At 44.9% G+C, this 21451-nt stretch overlaps 1 protein-coding gene across 1 annotated transcript; it reads right to left on the bottom strand.

Moving 5' to 3' along the window:
• Positions 1–848: 848 nt before the first annotated feature.
• Positions 849–2445, bottom strand: LOC145953309 (uncharacterized). The gene is made up of 4 exons (XM_083067252.1): positions 2067–2445; positions 1526–1644; positions 1061–1411; positions 849–854 (listed from the first exon to the last, which is right to left on the bottom strand). The coding sequence occupies exons 1-4, from the start codon at positions 2443–2445 to the stop codon at positions 849–851; spliced, it is 855 nt and encodes a 284-aa protein (XP_082923378.1).
• Between the last annotated feature and the right edge of the window lie 19006 nt (positions 2446–21451).

Consider the following 21451-nt stretch of genomic DNA (forward strand, 5'->3'; position numbering starts at 1 on the left):
ACATTAACTGAAAATCATAGTCCTTCAGGAACTCCATCCACCGCCTCTGTCTCATGTTCAACTCCTTCTGATCAAACAAGTACTTCAGACTCTTGTGATCACTGAAGACGCTAAACCGAGCACCATATAAATAATTTCTCCAGATCTTCAAGGCAAACACCACGGCTGCTAACTCCAAGTCATGAGTGGGATAGTTCTTCTCATGAATCTTCAGTTGCCTTGAATCATATGCCACCACCTTCCCATGTTGCATCAACACACACCCAAGACCCTGGTGAGAAGCGTCACAATACACATCAAAGGGCTCACCAGAATCCGGCAACACCAACACAGGAGAAGTAGTCAACCTCCTCTTCAATTCCTCAAAACTCTCTTCACAGGCATCTGTCCAAATAAACGGCTGCTCCTTCCTCGTTAATTGGGTTAGAGGCGCTACTATCTTAGAAAATCCTTCAATGAACCGACGATAGTAGCCCGCCAATCCCACAAAGCTCCGAATATCAGTGACGGTCCTCGGACGCTCCCACTGCAACACCGACTCCACCTTAGCCGGATCAACAGCAATCCCCTCCGCTGAAATCACGTGGCCCAAGAACCTCACTTCATCCAACCAGAATTCACATTTTGAAAGCTTAGCATATAGCTGCTTCGCTTTCAAAATCTCCAGCACCATCTTCAAGTGCTCTCCATGCTCTTCCCGGGTTCTTGAATAAATCAAGATATCATCGATAAACACCACCACGAATTCATCCAAGAACGGCCGGAAAATCCGGTTCATGTAATCCATGAACACTGCAGGGGCGTTGGTCACACCAAACGGCATCACGACGTAGTCATAGTTGCCATACCTAGTCCTGAAAGCAGTTTTCGGTATGTCACCCTCCTTCACCCTAATCTGGTGATACCCCGACCTCAAATCGATCTTAGAGAACACCGATGCCCCTCTTAGCTGATCCATCAAGTCATCTATCCGGGGGAGAGGATATTTGTTCTTGATGGTCAACTTATTCAACTGCCGGTAATCCACACAAAGACGACTACCCCCATCCTTCTTCTTTACCAATAACACAGGAGCACCCCACGACGAAACGCTCGGCCGCACTAACTGCTTCTCCAATAGGTCCTCCAACTGACTCTTCAACTCACTCAGCTCGGCAGGAGCCATCTTGTAGGGAGCTACCGACACTGGCCCCGCACCTGGGACCAGATCAATGCCAAACTCCATCTCCCTTACAGGAGGCAACCCAGGCACCTCATCAGGGAACACTTCAGCAAAGTTTCTCACCACGTCTATCTTAGAAATGATTCTCTCAGTCTCCACACTCATCATAGCAAGCAGAAGACAACACTTTGCTCCATCCCTCAGCCATGATTCAGCTTGACCAGCTGAAATCAATAACCCATCTTCCTCCTGCAGAAAGATCAACCGTCGGTTGGCACAATCTATGAGAACACGATTGGCAGATAACCAATCCATCCCCAAGATTATGTCAATATCAACTAAAGGTAAACAAATCAAGTTTACCTTGTACTTCTTCCCATTCACCACAATGGGGCAGCCAGCACACAGCTCAGAAGCGATTACTGAAGCAGAAGCGGGCGTCGACACTAGCAGTCTCAACCCCAAATCACACACAGGCACTCCTAACATAGCAACACAGGCATAGGAAATAAAAGAATGGGAAGCTCCAGATCAGAAGAAGTCGAAGCTTCCGTACCCGTCAGAGCAAACACCCTACCAGCTGCAGTGGGTCTGTCACCCCTCTGAGTCTCAGTCCTCTACACAACACTCCTCTGTGTATCAGCTCTCTGCGCATCTCTCCTCGGTGTATTCTCCTCCGGTCTACTCCTGGTGGGACAATTGAACGACAAGTGGCCCATCTGCTGGCATCTGTAATATCTATTCTCCGTGTGTGGACAATCCCTGATCAAATGGGATCCCCCACACCTGTAACACCTCAGAGTGGCACCTCCACTCTGTCTACCTCCACTGGCAGTACTGGAGGATTGCCTACTGACAGGACCCCCTTGCTGTGACTGGGGTCTATCATAGGGCTTCCTCTAACTTCCACCTCCCCTCCTAGACTCAGCTGGTCTCTCAGTAGCTCTGACCACACGGTTACTCCCTTCTAACCTCTCCACAATCTTTGCCTTCTCTACCAAGGCAGGAAACTCGGTGATGGCCATAGGCACTACCACCTTCTTCAATTCATACTTCAATCCCTCCGCAAATTTTCTGCACTTCCAGGCTTCAGAAATAGTCTGCAAATAAAAACGGGCCAAATGCTCGAACCTCAACGCATACTCTGATACAGACATCCCACCCTGATGTAATCGCAGAAACTCAGCCTCCTTGGCGTGCCTCACGCTCTCCGGATAATACTTCTCCATAACCACTATCCTGAAACACTCCCAATCCACGGTAACTCCCCTAGCAGCAAGCATCTAGCAAGTGTTCCTCCACCAATGCTCGGCCTCTCCCACCAGCATATATACAGCATATACCAACCTCCTCTCTGGAGAACACCCCAGAACATTAAAGATCTTCTCTAACTCGCGTATCCAGCGGTCAGCTACCTCTGGATCCGCCTCACCCGTAAACTGTGGGGGATGACACTTCCGGAACTCAGCCAGGTCCTGGCTCTCCTGTGACCCCGTGGGTCTTGCTGCACCAGCTGCAGCTCTTTCAGCTTCCATCCTAGCAAAATATGCATTTTGCTGCTGCATAGCCATAGCCATCATCTCCATGGCACGGGCTATCTGTTCGTTGGTCCTAGTCATCGTCTACAAAAATAACAGTATATTTAGTACACTACCACTCAACCAAACAACAATTTATAACACAACAGTTCATCACACCAATCAACACAGCAACAATACAACAAGATGGCACAACACAGAGTTAACACAACAAAAGCCCAAAGGGACCACCCCTAAAGGGTGTCCACTAGACTCGACCTACTCTGATACCACTAAAGTGTAACGACCCGGCAGGCCGCAACACTCACAATTATAGCACACCAGAAACACTAGACAGAATAGAACGAGTATATAGATATAGTGTCTAGAATATAAATATATACATATGTTCCAAATCCGACTAGAGTTAGAGTATGCAATATATAAGGATTACATCAAAAGTCACTATGCCAAGTGACCAAACCAAAACAAAGCATCCATAGGAGTCAGCTCCATCTATCAGCTGCCGATTCATCAGTATCTACCGCCTATCCCTGCTCTGCTCCCGTACACAGTACGATCATAGCAGTCCAACCACATGGAAACACAAAGGGTAAGCTAGCATAAAAAGGAACAACATATGGAAAATTTTTAACAATAACAGCAATTACAACCACCAACGAATCATCAATTAGCATCCAGTCAGTTATTTCAACACAGATTCACCAATACACACAAGATGCGTCGTCACGCATATCACCTCGGAGATATCCTACAACACCTCAGCCTTTCGGCCTACAACTCCTCAGCCTTTCGGCCTACAACACCCCAGCCTTTCGGCCTACAACACCTCAGCCTTTCGGCCTACAACAAACAATAGCAACACACAGTACAACACAACTATACCGACAACACATCAATTTCACGGTTCAACATATCATCTATAATATAAGACTACTTTTTAGTCCATTCACCAGAACAATTTAATATCAACTTCAACGTTATCTACTAGACGTCATGTCATAACTTTCCAATTCAATTCAACTCAACATAAGCATCATATTCAATAATTTCATCTCCGCGCCCGGCGCACACGTGGTTGCGCCCAGCGCGGCGCAACCAGAGAGCACCAGGGGCCAACGCGCCCAGCGCAGGTGTACCCGCGCCCGGCAGGACTCACCCAGAGAACCCAAGGCCCTCTCGCGCTTGGCGCAATCGCCATTGCGCCCAGCGCTGGCCAGGCAGAGACTCAAGGAGTCTCATGCGCCCGACGCACCGAACCACGCGCACAGCGCGGGGGAGGCAGAGACCTCCCTTGGTCTCGCGCCCAGCGCAATTCAAATTGCGCCCAGTGCCCACAAGGCAGAGACTCCTAAGGAGTCTCGCGCCCAGCGAGACAAGGGGGCGCGCTCAGTGCCCAAAGGAAGGATCACAAAACCTGCCACAACTGGTATCGCACCCAACACGGTCCAAGTCACGCTCAGCGCGGGCCAGCCAGAGACCCACAATCTCAAGCGCGCACAGCGCACTCATCATGGCTCTCGGCGAGCTTGACCAAATGGGGTCTCTTGATGGCCGCGCGCCCAGGCGCGAAGAACCCCGCTCAGCGCGAAGCTCAGTAGCAGCCAACCTTTTTCGAAAAATTTCATCAAAGACCTGCGAAAAGACCAGAAACTTCACATGCAATAGGTTCAAAACACTATATTTTCATCCAAGAGTCCAAAAGTACTGCCTTTTCCAACATGCAACAACAATCAAGGCTATTCCCCAAAATTCCTCAACACCCCAAAACCCCAAAAACAACAAGTTTCTCTTAATCCAGCCACAAATCAACCATCTACAAGCATCCAACGAGTTTCTAGAACTCGTCCACAACCAAAAATAGCAAAAAAGAACAAAAATACTAGCTTCCCTTACCTCGGGTGAAGATTCCGAGTTCCGGGAAGCTTTGAACGGAGGAGAGAAGAGAACTAATGAGCTTCGAATGCAAGAGAAAGGAGAGGGGATCCCGACACCAGCTAGCACACCTCACAACTCAGCACCACCACCTTGAGTTCAAATAAGGAGAGAAGAGTTTTAGAGGATTGAAGGAAAGACGCTTCAGTTCAAAAACGAGAGGGAGAGGATGAGGTCTTGTGGAAGAAAGGTAAAAGTCAGAAAAGGGTCTCACAAGATTAAACCAGAAAAGTGCATTTTCGACATCGCCGGGGGCAAATTCCTCGGCTTTATGTTGTTGGTTAGAGGCATTGAGGCCAATCCAGATAAATGTCAGGCAGTGATTGGAATGAGGAGTCCCCACAACTTTAAGGAGGTTCAACATTTAGCTGGTCGTCTAACTTCACTCTCTCGGTTCCTCCCCTGCTTAGCCGAAACAACAAAACCCATCATTAAGTTGCTGAAGAAGGTCCGTAAGTTCAGATGGACAATAAAATGCGAAGAAGCCTTCACAACCCTTAAGTAGCGACTCGGCTCGCCTCTAGTTCTTTCCAAACCCGATCCAAGTCTAGACATGGTGGCGCTCGGTTTGGTCCACACGGCACGGCGTCTCCGACAATGCTTTCATAGCCATAGGGTTATCATGCGCACTGATTGTCCAATCACCAAGGTTTTGCGAAAACCCGAGTTAGCAGGACGCATGATGGCTTGGTCAATCGAGTTATCTGAGTTTGACATATCATTCGAACCAAGAGGTCCGATCAAGTCACAATTCCTGGTCGATTTCATCAATGAGTTACAACCAATCGGACACTTCGAGAGTGATCAATGGACGATCCGGGTTGATGGTTCGTCTAATAATCAAGGCAGTGGGGCTGGCATAATCCTCGAAGGACCGACAGGCTTGGCGCTTGAGCAATCCCTTTGTTTTGCATTCAAAGCCTCAAATAATCAGGCCGAGTACGAAGCACTGTTAGCAAGGTTAAGGCTAGCCCGAGAAGTGGGCATTTAGAAGCTTATATGTTGGACCGATTCGAAAGTCATCTCGGAACAAGTGAATGAGAAATTTCAGGTTAAAGATGCCCACTTGTTGAAGTATTATCATACTTTCTAAGATATGTGTTAGCATTTTGATGAAGTAATCGTGAAGCACACCCCTCGTGAAAACAATGAAAGGGCCGATCAGTTAGACCGCTTGGCAACCAGTAGTCGCAAACCTGGGCAACTCCGAACCACCCTTCATTTTGAGCTCTCCACACCAAGCGTTGATAGCACCGACTGTTTAGCAGTTTCTGAACAACCAGCAACATGGATGACCGATATAATACGCTTTATCACTTAAGGCACCGAACTAACATGCCCTTCAGTAGCCAAAAAGCTGAGAACCCAAGCTGCAAGATATTCAATGGTGGGAGGAGAACTCTATCAGAGAGGTTTTTATCTTCACTACTCAAGTGTCTCGACTCTGAGCAAGCCAATTATGTCTTGCGGGAAGTTCATGAAGGGATCTGCAGTTCTCACTCTGGGGGAAGAACATTAGCAGCAAAGGTACTTCGGGCCGGCTATTATTGGGCGACACTCAAAACTGATTGCATGGAGTTTGTCAAAAAGTGCATCCAATGCCAAAGGCATGGCAACTTAATACATGCATCAGCCGAGCAGCTGCTCAGCATCAGTTCGCCATGGCCGTTCGCCCTATGGGGAATGGATATATTAGGACCGTTTCCTATTGCCAAGGGGCAATGCAAGTTCTTGCTGGTAGCGATTGATTATTTTACCAAATGGATTGAGGCCGAGCCACTAGCCACCATCACAGCGAACAATGTTCAAAAATTCCTTTGGAAAAATATCATCACACGCTTCGGTATCCCTCATGCCATTATAACTAATAACGGTCTTCAATTTATAGACCAGAAGCTCAACAAATTTCTCCAAGATTTGGGGATCAAACACTGATTTACATCGATCGAGCATCCGCAAGCAAACGGTCAGGCCGAAGCCGCCAACAAAGTGATTCTCTTGGAATTGAAGAAACTCTTAGGAGATGCCAAAGGAGTCTGGGCCGAAGAGCTTTTGGATGTACTATGGGCTTATCATTGCACCCCCCCAATCCATAACACAAGAAACCCCATTCCGATTGACATGCGGTACCGATGCAATGATTCCGGTGGAAGTCAGAGAGCCTTCATTTTGCCGAGAACATTTTGATGAAGCTTCTAATGACACATCGCTTCAGGCCGAGATTGATATGATTGACGAGGTGCGTGATAGGGCTCAACTTGTTGTCGAAGCATGCAAACAACGAATGACTCAGTGGTTTAATTCCAACCTCACGAGGAGAGATTTTAAGGAGGGAGACTTGGTATGGAGAGCGCAAGGATCAGCAAGACGTAACCCCCGCGAAGGCAAGCTAGCAGCCAACTAGGATGGCCCGTTCCGAATTCGGCACAACCTTCAAAACGGAGCATACAAGTTAGAAGAGCTTTCGGGAAAATTCATTCCCCGAACATGGAATTCAACCCACTTGAAGACCTATTACAGTTAATTTTTTGTAATTGATGTACCCACATAGTGCGCTCTTTTCCTTGATCGGTCTTTTCTCCCCTTATAAAAAAGTGAAAAGGGGTTTTGGCCGACAAGGTTTTTAATGAGGCACCAATCAATGGAATATCATTCAATCCTTCTATTTTGCTCTTCATCACTTATCAACTGCATAACACTAGATATAACAGAAAAAGGCTTCCCTCCCGAGTGACCCCACTCGGCCAAGGACGTGCCTTCGAAATTTATACAAAAAAGCTTCCCTCCCGAGTGACCGCACTCGGCCAAGGACGTGCCTTCAGAATTTATACAAAAAGGCTTCCCTCCCGAGTGACCCCACTCGGCCAAGGACGTGCCTTCGGAATTTATACAAAAAGGCTTCTCTCTCGAGTGACCCCACTCGACCAAGGACGTGCCTTCAGAATTGTACAAACAGGCTTCCCTCCCGAGTGGCCCCACTCAACCAAGGACGTGCCTTCGGAATTCGTACAGAGGCTTCCCTCCCGAGTGACCCCACTCGTCCAAGGACGTCCCTTCGGAATTCGTACAAATAGGCTTCCCTCTCGAGTGACCCCACTCGGCCAAGGATGTGCCTTCCAGATTGAACCAACTCGGCCTTGCTCAAAAAATCAAACATTTTCGAGTGAACCCACTCGGTCTTGCTCAAAAAAACAAGCATTTCCGAGTGAACCCACTCGGCCTTGCTCAAAAAAGCAAGCATTTATGAGTGAACCTACTCGGCCTTGCTCAAACAGCAAACATTTCCGAGTGAACACTCGGTCTTGCTCAAAAAAGCAAACATTTCCGAGTGAACCCACTCGGCCTTGCTCAAAAAAGCAAGCATTTCCGAGTGAACCCACTCGGCCTTGCTCAAAAAAGCAAGCATTTCCGAGTGAACCCACTCGGCCTTGCTCAAAAAAGCAAGCATTTCCGAGTGAACCCACCCGGCCTTGCTCAAACAGCAAGCATTTTCGAGTAAACCCACTCGGCCTTACTCAAATAGCAAGCATTTCCGAGTGAACCCACTCGGCCTTGCTCAAAAAAGCAAGCATTTCCGAGTGAACCCACTCGACCTTGCTCAAACAGCAAGCATTTCCGAGTGAACCCACTCGACCTTGCTCAAAAAAGCAAGCATTTTCGAGTGAACCCACTCGGCCTTGCTAAAAAAAAGCAAGCATTTCCAAGTGAACCCACTCGACCTTGCTCAAAAAAGCAAGCATTTTCGTGTGAACCCACTCGGCCTTGCTCAAACAGCAGGCATTTTCGAGTGAACCCACTCGGCCTTGCTTAAACAGCAAGCATTTCCGAGTGAACCCACTCGGCCTTGCTCAAACAACAAGCATTTCCGAGTGAACCCACTCGGTTTTGCTAAAAAAGACAAGCGTTTCCAAGTGAACCCACTCGATTTTGCTTAAACAAGGAAGTATCTCCGAGTGCCCCACTCGGTTTTGCTCAAAATGAAGCATTTTTGAGCGGCCCCACTCGGTTTTCCCCCTCAAAGAAGGAAGCATTGCCGAAATGAATCCACTCGGGTCTCGTGAAAAGATGGATATCCCGAAACGATTCCACTCGGATCTTGCAAAAGGAAACACCGCCGAAGCGAATCCACTCGGCTATTAATACGCGTTGAGTTCACTCAAACTCTCCAACTCGACCGTAATGACAATACTACCTTAATCATTTTAATAGACATGAATATTTTTGTAATCACAGTCCAATTGAAAAAAGTCATACTTCATTGATAAAGAAGGCTCTATCGGCCCATAGTATAAAAAAAAAAAAAAAAAACCAACAACAACCTACTCTTCGGGATTTTTGGCGGCGTCCTCTTACGTTTCAGGCTCGTTCTCTTGTTCGTCGTTCGACCCCTCTTGCTCATTTTCAGCCTCACCATCCGAAGCAACATGAGTCTCCTCCTCATCGAGGGCGTCATTCGGCTCATCACTATCAGGGACAGCCTCCTCGGGCATATCCTCGAATGACATGAAAGACCCCTGATAGAAGTCTTTGGTCATGTCAAACTCAAAGTCCTCTCAGAAACGGCCGAAGTACCTCGCCTGCCGAAGAGCATGACGAAACCCGGCTTCATGTTGAGCGACAATGCGATCCTTAGCTTGTTTCTTAAGCCGCTCCAGCTCAGCCTTTGCCTCTTCCACCTAGCGCTGTTCCTCGTTTGACGCCTTTTGAAGGTCCAGCCGAAGGGTGTCGCTATTGTGCCTCAACACATCCAGTTCAGCCGCGAGCTGTCGATTCTTGGCCAGAACGTCCTCGATCATCGCCAGGGCCTCGGTAGTAGCCTTATCGACCTCCTCAATTCTTTGTTTCAATTGCACCAACTCGCCGAGTGGATTCATAGCAAGGTGGTGCGCGAGTGCCAACGAACGAGACTGCACTTCACAAAAATATTTTCACTTAGACATGGTATCCAACCGGCCTAAAAACTCACGACCATGTTTTGAGATGGCATCCGACTGAACCATCGAATCGGTAGAAACGTCCTCACTGAAGAAAGCACGCGACATCAGCACGGGGGGCACATAAATAATCGTTCTACTCAGTGAAGGCTTAGTAGTGTGTTTTTGCTTCTTTACCTTCTCCGGCCTCTCCTCATTGCTCTTCCATTTTTGGCCCTCCTGAGCAACTTCCTTCCCTTTCTTCCCTCTTCGGTGCTTGCGATTCGAGGAAGGAGGGCTTCGGTTATCTTTCTTGGGGCGCGGAGTTTGGGCTAGGGCCAAGCTGCCCACGACCCCAGAGGCCTTGACCTGTTGCACTCGGCTAGCTAGTAGATTGCGAATGTTGAACTCATCAGCCCCGCTTGACACCATGATTCCTGCACAAACAATGAAGTGAACATCAATATGAATTTAGCTTAAGGCCAAAATAGGACAAATCACGTACCTATCAAGTCATTCTCCCATTGGGGAGATTCAACTACGTTTATTAGTGACCTCGTCGGCAAGCGTCGAGGGAGGCGAAGCAAAAACTGCAGGTCCCTCTGCTCTTCGGCCATGAGAAGCTCGTCCGGCACTTCATCATATGGCCGAGGGGCACGTGTCCAATATAACGGAAACAAACTCTTATCGTCGGCTCCGAAGAAAAAATGACGTCCATTCGGTCGAATGGTTACACGGAAGAACCCAGCCTTGAAGTTCTTGTATGACGAAGTGAAGCTATCTAAAAGTTGTCGACTCCCCACTCGGTTAAGAGATACCCACTTCGCCAAATCCGATGGCCGAGATGAATAAAAATAAAGAAATAATAATGGGGAAGGCCGAATGCTTAGGCACCGGCACAAATGCTTGAACCTTTGCAGTTGAGCCCAGCTATTCGGATGTAGCTGGGTTGGAGCCACATTCAAAACTCTGAACACTCCCATGGTGAACTCATCAAACGGAAGCTTCACTTTAAGGTCTCGCAAAAGGTAATCATACATGTAGAAGGATTCCATCTTCTCGGCCCGTTTGTCCAAGCAAACCATGTCGCGGTTCGGAAAGGCGTTGTTTCGGCAAGCCCAAACCCCGATCGGGTATGGCTCCTCTCTGGCGTCAAAATCCAAGAACTTTGTATATTCCAATAAATTCGTAATCATAGTGGTGTCTCGGTAACGACAATAGTATGAGGTCACCTCCCCGTTCACCCATTCCTACTCAGGAACTTCGGAAGGCCCATATCGCTGCCTAGTAGAGACGCGTTTATCTCTAGTCGGCACCTCTTCACTCCCACTGGTTGACGTCTCTTCGGATGTATCTCCACTTTTGCTAGGCCTTTCATCCTCATTCGGCGAAGGTATCTCTATGTATGAATTCCCCGAGACCTTCGACGATAACCCCTCGGATGATGATGCCCGAGCCCCACTGGCCGAAGAGCTTTCGAAAGAAGTGGCCATTAAATCAAACTTATTACCAAGAATGAAACTCTAAAACGGTCACTCGGCACGCTTAGTTGAATCTCTGAACTTGCTCAGACAATGCACTTCGGCTGAGAGCGATAGACGTGAGAGGCCCTACCACTCATGACTATATATAACAAAAGAGAAGGGCGGGAAATTTCAAAAGTTTGAAAAATAAATAACTGCCTGATCTTCAAAATCAAAGGGCCAAGATTGTTCAGACCTTTCGACTTCCACAAAACTTAACTTCATTTCTATACCCTCGAAGAAGATTTCCCTTCTCCAAGGCTGGGGGGCAAGTGTACTAGAAAGACCATTCGGCCACCAAGTAGCCGATAGCCGATCGGCACCTAAACGGCCGAACCAGGTAGCCGACAGTTGATCGGCCACCGAATGCTCCATAAATTCATATCACCCCTAGTCAAGCATTAAGGATGACCTTTAATCAAAGGTTAAGAGTTAATCATACCAATAAGCCGATTAGAAGCGTATTACCTAATATGGTAATCCTGTCACAAGGCCCAATGAAGTCAGGGCCCATAAATGTCAGTATAAATAGTTCATGTCACGAGGTAACGTCACTGTTCATTAATTACTATCGATATTTGTGCTTGTCTTGACTTGAGCGTTGGAGTTCCTTTTGCAGGTGCCCTCCCAATCACCGGAATATTCGACCGGAGTCTGCGTTCGGCCCTCAAGATACGAGAAGATTACTTGTGTTCCCTTCAGACAGGTACATACCTATTGCTTACTTCTCCAAAAAGCTTTCTCCTAAATTACAACAATGCATGAGCTCTGTGCTATTACAGAGGTTGTGGCTAAGTTTCGCCATCATGTGGTTGGTCGCTACTTCATCATTTGCACTAATCAACATAGCTCTAAAACATCTCACTGACCAGATTATTCAAACTCCTAAGCAAGAGTCCACGTCACTAGTGCAAAAAAGGGTATTTACCTCACCCAATTTACGTCGGAAACAGTAAACACCGACGTTGTAAAAACGCGGTGGCAGTTTCGTAATTAAGTGGAGACTAATTTACGTCGGACCCCCCCTAGTCCGACGTAAATGTGGGAATTAACGTCGCAGTCTCATAGTGCGACGTAAATTTACGTCGGACTAGAGGTGGTCCGACGTAAATTTACGTCGGAACAACGAAACCCGACGTAAAAAATGGCCCTATATTCCCCACCTTCGTATTTTCCATTCCCGCGCTCACAATTTACAAACAACCCCTCTCATTTTCTCTGAATTTCTGAGTCTCCCACTGCGTTTATTGCTACATTCAACGTATCCAAGTCTCTAAGTGTCTACACGTTGGTCGTTTGAGGTTAGTTTGTTGTCCCCGTAATTATTTTGTTTTTTTTTTTTGCTATTTGTTCCACTGGAACGGCCCGTTCTCCTTGCAGAACGGGCCGTTCTGCAAAGAGAACGGCCCGTTTTGCTGGAAATTTGTTGTTGTAATTTTTTGATCTGGAACGGCCCGTTCTAGTTTCAGTACGGGCCGTTCCAGATGCATTAAAGAAGAGACTTTTTTAGGCATTGACCTTTAGTTTACCATCGATTTTTTAGGGTTGTAGTTTAGGTTAGAAAATTTATGAATAACTGAGTCAATAGTTAATTTGTGTTAATATATAGATAATGAATTGAAGTTGGATGAATGCAAGTCGCATTAGTCAAGAGTACAGAAATGGAGTTGAAGAGTTCTTACAATTTGCAAGAGAAAATGGGAAACCCATCAAAGGGGCATATTATTGTCCATGTGTTCGATGTTTGAATCAGATACGTCAAGAAGTTGGAGAAATACGTGATCACCTGTTTATATATGGTATTGTGAAGAGTTATACAGTATGGACATGGCACGGAGAAATATTAGACATTCCAACAGTGTCAACAACTGAAAATTTTGAAGGGATGGGCGATAACTTAGAAGAGATGATACGTGATGTTGGTGAAGAAAATTTTGAAAGAGCACATGTGTATGATACCTTAAAGTCTGATTTTGAGCAACCATTGTACCCAGGATGCAGTATGTTTACAAGATTATCAGCAACTTTAAAATTGTTTAGTTTAAAAGCAAGAAATGGTTGGACTGATAAAAGTTTCACAGAATTGTTGGAGTTATTGAAGGAGATGCTTCCAGAAGATAACACGTTACCTAATCGCAACTATGAGGCAAAAAAGATACTATGTCCAATGGGTTTGGAGTATAAGAAGATACACGCGTGCCCTAATGATTGCATATTGTATACAAATGATTTTGCTACACTGAAAGTGTGTCCCACATGTGGATTGTCGCGGTTCAAAAAGAAAACTGATGGAAGTAATGGTGAGGAAGAAATAGAGGGTCCCCCTGCTAAGGTCTTATGGTATTTGCCAATAATACCTAGGTTTAAAAGATTGTTTGCCATTAAAGAGGATGCAAAAAACCTCACATGGCATGAAAATGGTAGAAAATGTGACAACTTTCTTCGACATCCAGCTGATTCTCTGCAATGGAAGAGGATTGATGAAACATTTCCAGAATTTGGTGCAGAGTCAAGAAACTTGAGAATTGGTTTAGCTACAGATGGCATGAATCCTTATGGGAACTTAAGTAGTAAACACAGTTCATGGCCAGTTTTGTTGGTCATTTATAATTTGCCTCCTTGGCTATGCATGAAGAGAAAATATATTATGTTGTCTATGATGATATCAGGTCCCCGACAACCAGGAAATGACATAGATGTGTATCTTAGTCCATTGATTGATGACTTGAAAATGTTATGGGACACAGGAGTGGAGGTGTTTGATGCATATCGTGAAGAAAAATTTACTATGCGTGCAATGTTATTTTGCACAATAAATGATTTTCCAGCATATGGTAACTTGAGTGGGTATAGTGTGAAGGGTCATTATGCATGTCCTATATGTGAAGAAAACACAAGTTATACCCAATTGAAACATGGGCAAAAGACTGCGTACACTAGGCATCGTAAGTTTCTTGTTCGTAGTCATCCATACCGTAGATTGAAGAAAGCATTCAATGGAAGTCAAGAGGATGAAATTGCCTCCACACCGCGCAATGGTGAAGAAGTATATCAACGGGTGAAGAACATTAACATTGTGTTCGGAAAGACGCAAAAGAAGTCAACTGAGAGAAATATCTGGAAGAAACGATCAATATTCTTTAATCTTCCTTACTGGTGCAAGTTAGATGTTAGACACTGCATAGATGTGATGCATGTGGAGAAAAATGTTTGTGATAGTGTAATTGGGACATTGCTAAACATCAAAGGAAAGACTAAAGATGGAGTGAAAGCACGACAAGATTTGGTGGACATGGGTATACGTTCTGAGTTGCATCCTCAGTCTATTGGAAGACGCACTTACTTGCCTCCAGCTTGTCATACTCTATCAAAGAAAGAAAAAAAAAAGCTTTTGTGAGTGCTTAAGCAGTGTGAAAGTTCCACAAGGGTACTCCTCAAATGTGAAGAGTTTGGTGTCTATGCAAGATTTGAAGTTGATTGGTTTAAAGTCTCACGATTGTCATGTGTTAATGCAACAACTTTTGCCTGTGGCTATTCGTAACATTTTACCATCTTCTGTTAGAGTTGCTATTACTCGATTGTGTTTATTCTTCAATGCCATTTGCAACAAAGTAATTGACCCTGTAAAGTTAGATGAGTTAGAAAATGAAGCAATCACAATCTTGTGTCAATTGGAAATGTATTTTCCACCTTCATTTTTTGATATCATGGTGCATTTGATAGTTCATTTGGTTAGGGAGATTCGATTGTGTGGCCCGGTTTATCTTAGATGGATGTATCCTGTTGAGAGATACATGAAGATCTTAAAAGGATATGTCAAGAATCAATACCGCCCAGAAGCCTCTATTGTGGAGAGGTACATTGCAGAAGAAGCCATTGAGTTTTGTTCAGGGTATATGTCAAAATCAGAACCAATTGGAATTCCCAAGACTCGACATGATGGGAAACAATTTGGTAAGGGTACTCGAAGTTTAAAGATTAGAACTGTGAGTCGAACAGAAGTTGACCAAGCCCATTTGTACATATTGAACAACACTGATGAAGTAATTCCTTACATATCTGAACACATAGATGAAATCAAGATAGCACACCCCCTGATGAATGAGAAATGGGTATTGAATGAACATAACAAGAGTTTCTTAGCTTGGTTTAAGAAAAAGGTTTATGGTGAGGTTAATGCTTCTGATACACTTTTGAGACTCGCGCGTGGGCCTAACAACGATGTCATTACATTTGGTGGGTATGACATTAACAAATATTGTTTCTATACAAAGACAGAAGATGACAAAAGTAGAGTACAAAATAGTGGGGTTACAATTCAGGATGAGGCTGTGCACCTTGCTAGTTCAAAAGATAAAAATCCCATTATAGCATTCATGAGTTATTTCGGAGTCATAGAAGACATATGGGAAATTGATTATGTTACGTTTAGAGTGCCTGTGTTCAAGTGTAAATGGGTTGATGGCAATACGGGTGTGCGGACAGATGATTTAGGATTTACTTTGGTTGATTTGAATAAGGTCGGCTATAAGGATGAACCTTTTATTATGGCATATCAAGCAAGACAGGTTTTTTATGTCAGGGATCCATGTAATGAGAAATGGTCAGTGGTCCTCGAAGGAAGAACCATGCATGGAACTCACGAAGATGAGTCTCTAGATATGCATGAGACACCGTCTTTTTCAAGCAGATCATTTGGTCCTATTGCGGACAATGAAGTGGACGAAATACATGCTATTCGAAGTGATCATGATGAAGGAATATGGGAAAACATTCCAACCTAATAGGTTTCTGTTTATGTATTATTTATTTTTTTATTAGTTATTTTGTTGCTATATTATTATTATCTTTTTTACTTTATTTGTCTATTCAGTTAATTCATTGTTTTAATAATGACAGTTTAATTTTTTCAGGATTATGGAGGATTCTGGGTCTGGCAGTGGAAGGAGGGAAGGTAGATCTGTCACCCGATTGTCTGGGTTGACAGCTGGGCGCATTGCCAAGGAGAGGACACCGGTTGAGGTGGATCCTCATTCTGGAAAGGCATCAGGCCCAAATGCTGCCAAGTTTAAGAGCTATTTGGGAGTCCTAGCTCGACGACATGTTTCTATTATCATTCCATCATGGGATGACGTTCAGGAGGTGTCGCCACCCGCCGAAACGGACCTTGGCATTCGCGACGATGGTCGGACTCGTTTTAATGTTTTGAAAAGTGGTGGATTGTTAGAACGACTTATTCTCAAACTGAGACCTTGTCGAACTAACAATTTTATTAAAATGGTTCACCAATCCATGTTAACCCCAAGCGGGACCCTCCATGGATTAGTGGTTTTCGCAAAAGGTAGGGTTCTTGGAGTCGCCACCAATGTTTTACTCAAAACATTGGAAAGAGGGATAAGGCAATTGATTTCATAAATCAACCTTGGTCATTACAACCAGAGTCGGGTAAGGGAGTCGGTTACGTGCGGGGAAGGTGTTAGCACCCCACAACGCCCCTTTCGGGTTCCCTATGACGGATTATTTCCTAAATAACAGTGCAAAATTACTAAATTACCCCTATTTATTATAAACGATTATAAATTAAATATCTACATGATGACAAAATTAAATATGCGACAATTAGAAAGCAATAAAAGAAGGGATTTTAAGGAAAACCTCTTGAAGCGTGCTTTTATATATCTAAACAGATGTTAGGAGGCTTTTTGGCGCTCCCTCCCACTACACGCTCGTTCGCTCCTTCCCTAAAAATTAATCTTTACTATGGAAATCAAAAAGATTTCCCTTCGACTAGTTCGAATTCCCAAGCTAAATGCTCAGAACTCAAGAACTTCGTCGGATCGGCTCTCGGAGAGATTCCTAGGGCAGAACACTGCTCAAAAACCCCAGAATACTCAAGGAGAGAGTCCAAGAAGTGTGAAAAAGTGTCCAATGACGTCCAAATGACGTCTTATTTATAGGGGTGAGGCGCAGTACGGCCCCTGGTTTCAATACGGCCCGTATTGAAGTTTTGAACTTCAATACGGCCGTATTGAATTCAATACGGCCGTATTGAGGTTCAAAAATATCAATACGGCCGTATTGCAGTTCAAAAATGCAATACGGGCCGTACTGAGCTCCAAAGAGGCCGTATTGAGCTCCACTCCTCTCACTTTCTTATTTTTAGCTACTCTAAGACCTCTAAACCTACAGATAGTCATCCTATGGTCTTCTGGGAGTCCTTCTGGCTGACTTTCCATTGATCTTTGAGAGTCTTCGAGTCTTATTTCTGACCCGGACAATTTTAGGGGTCTACAGCTGCCCCCCCTTTACTTAGTCAAGCGGCTTTTTAGTGTACCGGTTGACAAGTAAAGGAGTTGACCCAATTTTCCGGGGAAAAGGCCATCCTTCCGACTTGTAGTGTCTTCCAGTGGAAAATTGCTGAGTAGCCTCTCCAGGTTGAGTACCACCTCTCCAGGCTTTGCTTCCGTTGTTTTTGACGACGTTAGCAGATACACCTCCGTTGTTTCTGACGACGTTGGTGGCTGAGTACCGCCTCTCCAGGCTTAGCTTCACTCGACACCCGAGCTGGAAGCTACATACCTCCGTGTTCTTGACAACCTCGGGGTAACTGAGTACCGCCTCTCCAGGCTATACCAGCGTGTTCTTGACAACCTCGTGGTAGTTGCATACCTCCGTGTTCTTGACAACCTCGGGGTAGCCGAGTACCGCCTCTCCAGGCTATACCAACGTGTTCTTGACAACCTCGTGGTAGTTGCATACCTCCGTGTTCTTGACAACCTCGGGGTAGCCGAGTACCGCCTCTCCAGGCTATACCAACGTGTTCTTGACAACCTCGTGGTAGTTGCATACCTCCGTGTTCTTGACAACCTCGGGGTAGCCGAGTACCGCCTCTCCAGGCTATACCAACGTGTTCTTGACAACCTCGTGGTAGTTGCATACCTCCGTGTTCTTGACAACCTCGGGGTAGCCGAGTACCGCCCCTCCAGGCTATACCAGCGTGTTCTTGACGACACTGGCAGTTGCATATCTCCGTGTTCTTGACAACCTCGGGGTAGCCGAGTACCGCCTCTCCAGGCTCTGCTTCGGTGTTTCTGGCAACCTAGGCAGTTGAGTTTGCCCTCTCCAGGGTCTGCGGTTTACCCTCCCCAGGGTCTGCCTCCGTGTTCTTGACGACGTTGGCAATGTGAGTTTGCCCTCTCCAGGGATCTGTGATGGTTTTGTCTCCACAGTCCACGATGCTGCTTCGACGATTTGTTTTTGATTTTGGTGCCGCTGAGGGCTGGATAACGCATGGATCCGTCTAGGGGATGTGCAGTTACTCATAGGTTCTTGTGTCCCAATTTTGCATTGCGTAATTGGTGCCCATTGAGGAATTTCTGTTTCCTTGGGGTGTAGACACGAAGATGCTCTTTCTGAGATGAGCGGTGCCTTATGGTTGGCTGACGTCCTTTTGACGGTGGTGGAGTATCCCGGTTATCCTTATTCGGGCGACTCTTTTTGTTTTTCTGGTTTTGTTGCCTCTGTGTAGGCTATTATCCGCTGGGGATTTTGTCATTGATTGTGATTAGCCTCTTCTCTTAGGCGGATCATCTTGACGCTTGATGTTTGGCTGAAAGCCGAATTCCACTTGGGGAATGGTTTATTGATTTTTGCTTTTTGAAGGGATGCCTCTTAGTAGGCGACTGGGGATTTGAAGTTCTTATATATCCCAGAGTATTATTTAGAAAGCCTCTTCAGGCTTAGCTTCACTCATCGCTTGAGTTGGAAAGCTATCCTCCACTGAGGAAGTATGAGTCCTTTCAACTTGGATATTCTGTTTGGATGATCAAGCCTTCCTTGGGGAATCTTGCTGATCTTGGTTTGATAGCTCTCACTGGGGAATTTGGCCCGTGAGTGGAGGATGAGATATCTCTGGGGAGTATTATTTCGGCAAGCCTCTCCAGGCTCAATTATTCTGATGAGGGAGTATTATTTCGGCAAGCCTCTCCAGGCTCAGTTATTCTGTACAATGAGAGAGTATTATTTCGGCAAGCCTCTCCAGGCTCAATTATTCTGTTATGATGAGAGAGTATTATTTCGGCAAGCCTCTCCAGGCTCAATTATTCTGTTATGATGTGATTGATTTTCTGAATTTTCGCCTTTTTTGTCGTTTTTGGCTTTTTCAGTATTTTGCCTTTTTTGTCGTTTTTTGGCTTTTTCTGTTGACTGCCGTCATACACAAGCAATTTTTCCTATTTTTCTATTTTATGCGGTTGCCTCATGATAAGGTCTTTGAATGTGCAACTAATGTGTGTGTGATGCATAAAATGCAAGTTTAGTTATTTTGTTAATGTTTTTAGAAAAATGAATGGCTCTCCCTATCCTCCTTTTCTTGGAGGAATTTCTGTCGTCGACGTGAGGGAAGATTTTTGTGAGCCTTTTTCGCAGGAGATTACGGATTTTATAGGAACCCCTCCAACTTTCTTTATTGACCGATTATTAAAGGAATTTCATACAATTTTTAGGAAACACCAATTTAGAGGCATAATCACATGGTCAAGAGAGAAGAGAAATGAATAGATATTTTATTGATATTCACAAATGTTTTTACAGAAAGATATACAAAAGGAATTTCTGAAGAATGGCTGGCCAGGGTAGGCTATATACATCAGGCTTAACAATATATCTGTAATTGTTGCTCTTACGTTCCCCTAATTGCTTCGGGTGAGATGCCTGAGCCAGGAGTGTAGATACTGCAAGACGCTTGCTTCTAGAAGATAATCACTTGAACCGCCTTTCGGTTTTCGATTCAAGTGATCGTTGCTTGCTTTGTTTTTGTGTCTTATTCTTTTGCCCCTAATTTTTGCCTAGGACGTATCCTAGCGGGGATAAATTCGCCTTTGTTTTGCCTAGTACCCTTGTACTGGCCGGCTTTTTATGTTGCCCTAACTTTTGCCTAGGACGCCCTTTTCGAGTTTTCATCCTAGCGGGCCTATGCAAGCAACGTCTTCAAGCGTAGCACTTCTTTACCACGTCAGCGTTGACTGGGTATCGAAGTTCTTCTCCATCCATGTCTGTGAGGATCAATGCTCCTCCTAAGAAGGCTCGCTTCACCACGTATGGTCCTTCGTAATTCGGGGCCCACTTTCCGATTTTGTCCTTTTGAACTGGTAGCAACTTCTTCATTACCAACTCTCCCTCATGGTAGACTCGAGGGTGGACTTTCTTGTCAAAAGCCTTTTTTGATCTTCCTCTGATAGGCTTGACCATGGCATATGGCGTTCAGCCGTTTCTCTTTGATAAGGTTCAACTGGTCGTATCGGCTTTGAACCCATTCTGCCTCGGAAAGTTTTGCTTCCATGATTACCCTTAGAGAAGGTATTTCGACTTCGACGGGTAGAACTGCCTCCATCCCATAGACGAGGGAGAATGGAGTAGCTCCTGTAGATGTGCGTACTGAAGTCCTATAACCATGAAGAGCGAAGGGTAACATCTCGTGCCAGTCTTTAAATGAGACAACCATCTTTTGCACTATTTTCTTGATGTTCTTATTGGTTGCCTCGATTGCCCCATTCATCTTCGGCCGATATGGGGAAGAGTTGTGGTGTTGGATCTTGAATTCTTGGCACAGTTCTTCCACCATTTTATTATTCAGATTAGATCCATTTTCAGTGATGATTTATTTCTCCATGCTTCCACCAGATTATTCTAAAATCGTTTGGGACAAGAGAGAAAAGAAAGGAAAGATATTTTTGTTCTGAAGTTTGTGTTTTAGAGGGGATTTATTTTTCAAAAATGGTTTTTGTAAGAATGGTTGGCCAAGGTAGGCTTATGTGTTTAGGCTTGTTTGATTAAACACTTATGAAGTTAAGAAAATCTTTGTTTATTGACGTTGTGATTTGACAACTTAGATAGCTTCCCTTGAACGTTGCTCGTGGTACCATCATGGATTTTTTTTTTTTTTCATTTTTGCAACCCTAACTTTTGCCTAGGTCACCCTTTTGTGGGATTCCTAGCGGGTCTTTTGCTCTTATTTTTGCGCAGCCCCTTTTTTGGGTTTCCCGCCGAGCTTCTTTTATTTTAAAGGATTTCTTTTTATCCATGATGGCACTTGTCGAGGCCAAGGGAAGGTGCTCCAAGTTGTCACACACACTTCCACATAAAAATGATGCGGGTTTATTATTATTAAGATGATTTTAACCTCATTCATGTTTATTCAAACAGGGTTAAAAATAATGTGGTTTAGAATTTTATTATAAGCAAGAAAAGAAGCAATGAGAAAGAATAAGGAATGATTTTATTATAATCATAGCGGAAACATGTGTCCTTATTTCATCACTGATATGGGTTCCAATGTTGACCTCTTTTATCTCTCGGCCCTGCCCCAAATTCACAGTCTCC

Source organism: Cajanus cajan, chromosome 11 (assembly GCF_000230855.2).
Source record: "Cajanus cajan strain Asha chromosome 11, NIPB_CcT2T_4, whole genome shotgun sequence".
Lineage (NCBI taxonomy): Eukaryota > Viridiplantae > Streptophyta > Magnoliopsida > Fabales > Fabaceae > Cajanus > Cajanus cajan.

Coding starts and splice junctions, on each gene's coding strand:
- LOC145953309 (XM_083067252.1), bottom strand. CDS start 2,445: ATGCTTGCTGCTAGGGGAGTTACCGTGGATTGGGAGTGTTTCAGGATA. Junction 1,645..2,066: donor GTCTAGGAGGGGAGGTGGAA/GTTAGAGGAAGC, acceptor TTGCTATGTTAG/GAGTGCCTGTGTGTGATTTG. Junction 1,412..1,525: donor TGAATGGGAAGAAGTACAAG/GTAAACTTGATT, acceptor ATCTTTCTGCAG/GAGGAAGATGGGTTATTGAT.